A 1,701-nucleotide genomic window follows, 5' to 3' on the forward strand; every position below is an offset into this window, starting at 1 on the left:
ATATATATAGATAATTGCGCGAAGCATTTATCGAGTTGCGAAAACCAGGGTCATGTTGCGCAAACTTATGTCTTGTTTTGTAGAAATCTACATATCTGGGATAACACCATATATCGTGGTCTTTATAAGTAGGACCGTAAAAATATACAGAACGGCAACATAGTTGTTCTGTACATATGTAGGTTATGATCGTGTTTAAATGGTATTCCATTCATAAAGTTATGCATGACGGTACCACAGAGCAAGTAAAAAGGTGAGCGCGTAAGGTGTGCGAACGGCTATGTTTTTATCACCTACACATTTGCTTGGACAGCTATTATATCGACTAGTTTGGATTTGCTGTTTATGCTTGTCAAGCTATTACAGAATACGGCCGAGGGTTTATCGCTTTCCATCATTCATGTATCGCTAAATTCACATCTATAAAAGTATATTCATACGGCATATATATTGATATTTGTATATACTTTTTTTAAATATATTACATAGTCATCATGCAACTTTAAAATACCAACGTAGGTTACGTCCGTACGTATCAGTAGTGTCAAGTGTGCAGTTAGGCCCATAGCCTAATGAAATAATCACAAGCCTGACACGGATTATAGGTATATAATTCTGGGGGCTAGTTTTTTAGGGTTTAGGGTTTGTACTATCAACTTCTCAAACAAATTCGATTAATTTAAAAATAATAATTTTTTGTACTCGCCTCCAATAATAATAGCTTTTAAGATTCAGAGCTTTAGTTTCAGCCAAATCAGTTGGGTGCTTAAGAAGTTCGGATTTGTTAGTCACTCTTTTACCAAGGGGTACCCGTAGATAGCAATATTGGTATATACAAATTCTATCTCGAGTACTGTATCACCCGATTGGTCTGAAATCAAAGAGACGTCCTTGTTGAATAACTTAGAATCAGCTCCGATATTTAAAACTGTAAATTTACTGGGGTTTAAAAAGTCTGCCATCTACTACAGCCTGTACCAAAAACAGGTAAATACCTAACTTATCCTAACTTCTAAGCCCTTAAAAACGTAGTGACGTCACCATATTTTGAAGCATGTTTGGCCTGTCTTTATTTCTTGTGGGTATGAGTCATAATAATAATGTTCGCTATACCCAAATGTATGTAATAAGTAAATACCGCCGTACCGGTATAATATGGCGGAAAATGTGTCTTTATCGATTCATCGGACTTTTTGTTCTTTTGATGAACCCTTTTTATTTTTTATTACCTGAGCGTACGCAAAGTATACGATTATTATATATATATACAGCCTTCTAAAAACAAACAATATATATATATATACTCTCGAGACTTACAATACACATTTATCACTACATAGAACCAGCCTTGTGTAAGCTTAGATAGTGTAGATAATTGGGGTAAGCTTCACACTATTGTATCAGAATAGTTTTATAACCATTTGTCAGTTTCGTATTACATCGCACAATTCCAAACGACTTTTGTTTTTAGGTATTACAAAACAAAACGAAAGGTTCGTTAATATCAAGTATAGAGATACAATTAAGAAGTATCTTTGCCAGCATGGACGAATTAACTAATGATGTAGCCAGCCTGCAGATAGCTCCAAACGGGATCACGAATAGCGCGAGTAGCACGACAGACCAAGTGTAAGCGTGCATGTGATTAGACCGTGTACTTGGTTTTCGTGTACACATATATATATATGTGTGTGTGTGGGG

General features: G+C 35.5%; 1 protein-coding gene across 1 annotated transcript in view; it reads left to right on the top strand.

The window, feature by feature from the left end:
• Window positions 1-1,305: 1,305 nt before the first annotated feature.
• Window positions 1,306-1,701, top strand: part of SARC_12158 (hypothetical protein) — a 7,223-nt gene continuing 6,827 nt past the window's right edge. The window contains exon 1 of the mRNA XM_014293741.1: window positions 1,306-1,629. Within this exon, the coding sequence (XP_014149216.1) occupies window positions 1,544-1,629 (86 nt within the window). The 5' untranslated portion in view covers window positions 1,306-1,543. The remainder of the gene's footprint in view (window positions 1,630-1,701) is intronic.

Source organism: Sphaeroforma arctica, assembly GCF_001186125.1.
Source record: "Sphaeroforma arctica JP610 unplaced genomic scaffold supercont1.2106, whole genome shotgun sequence".
NCBI classification, from domain to species: Eukaryota; class Ichthyosporea; order Ichthyophonida; genus Sphaeroforma; species Sphaeroforma arctica.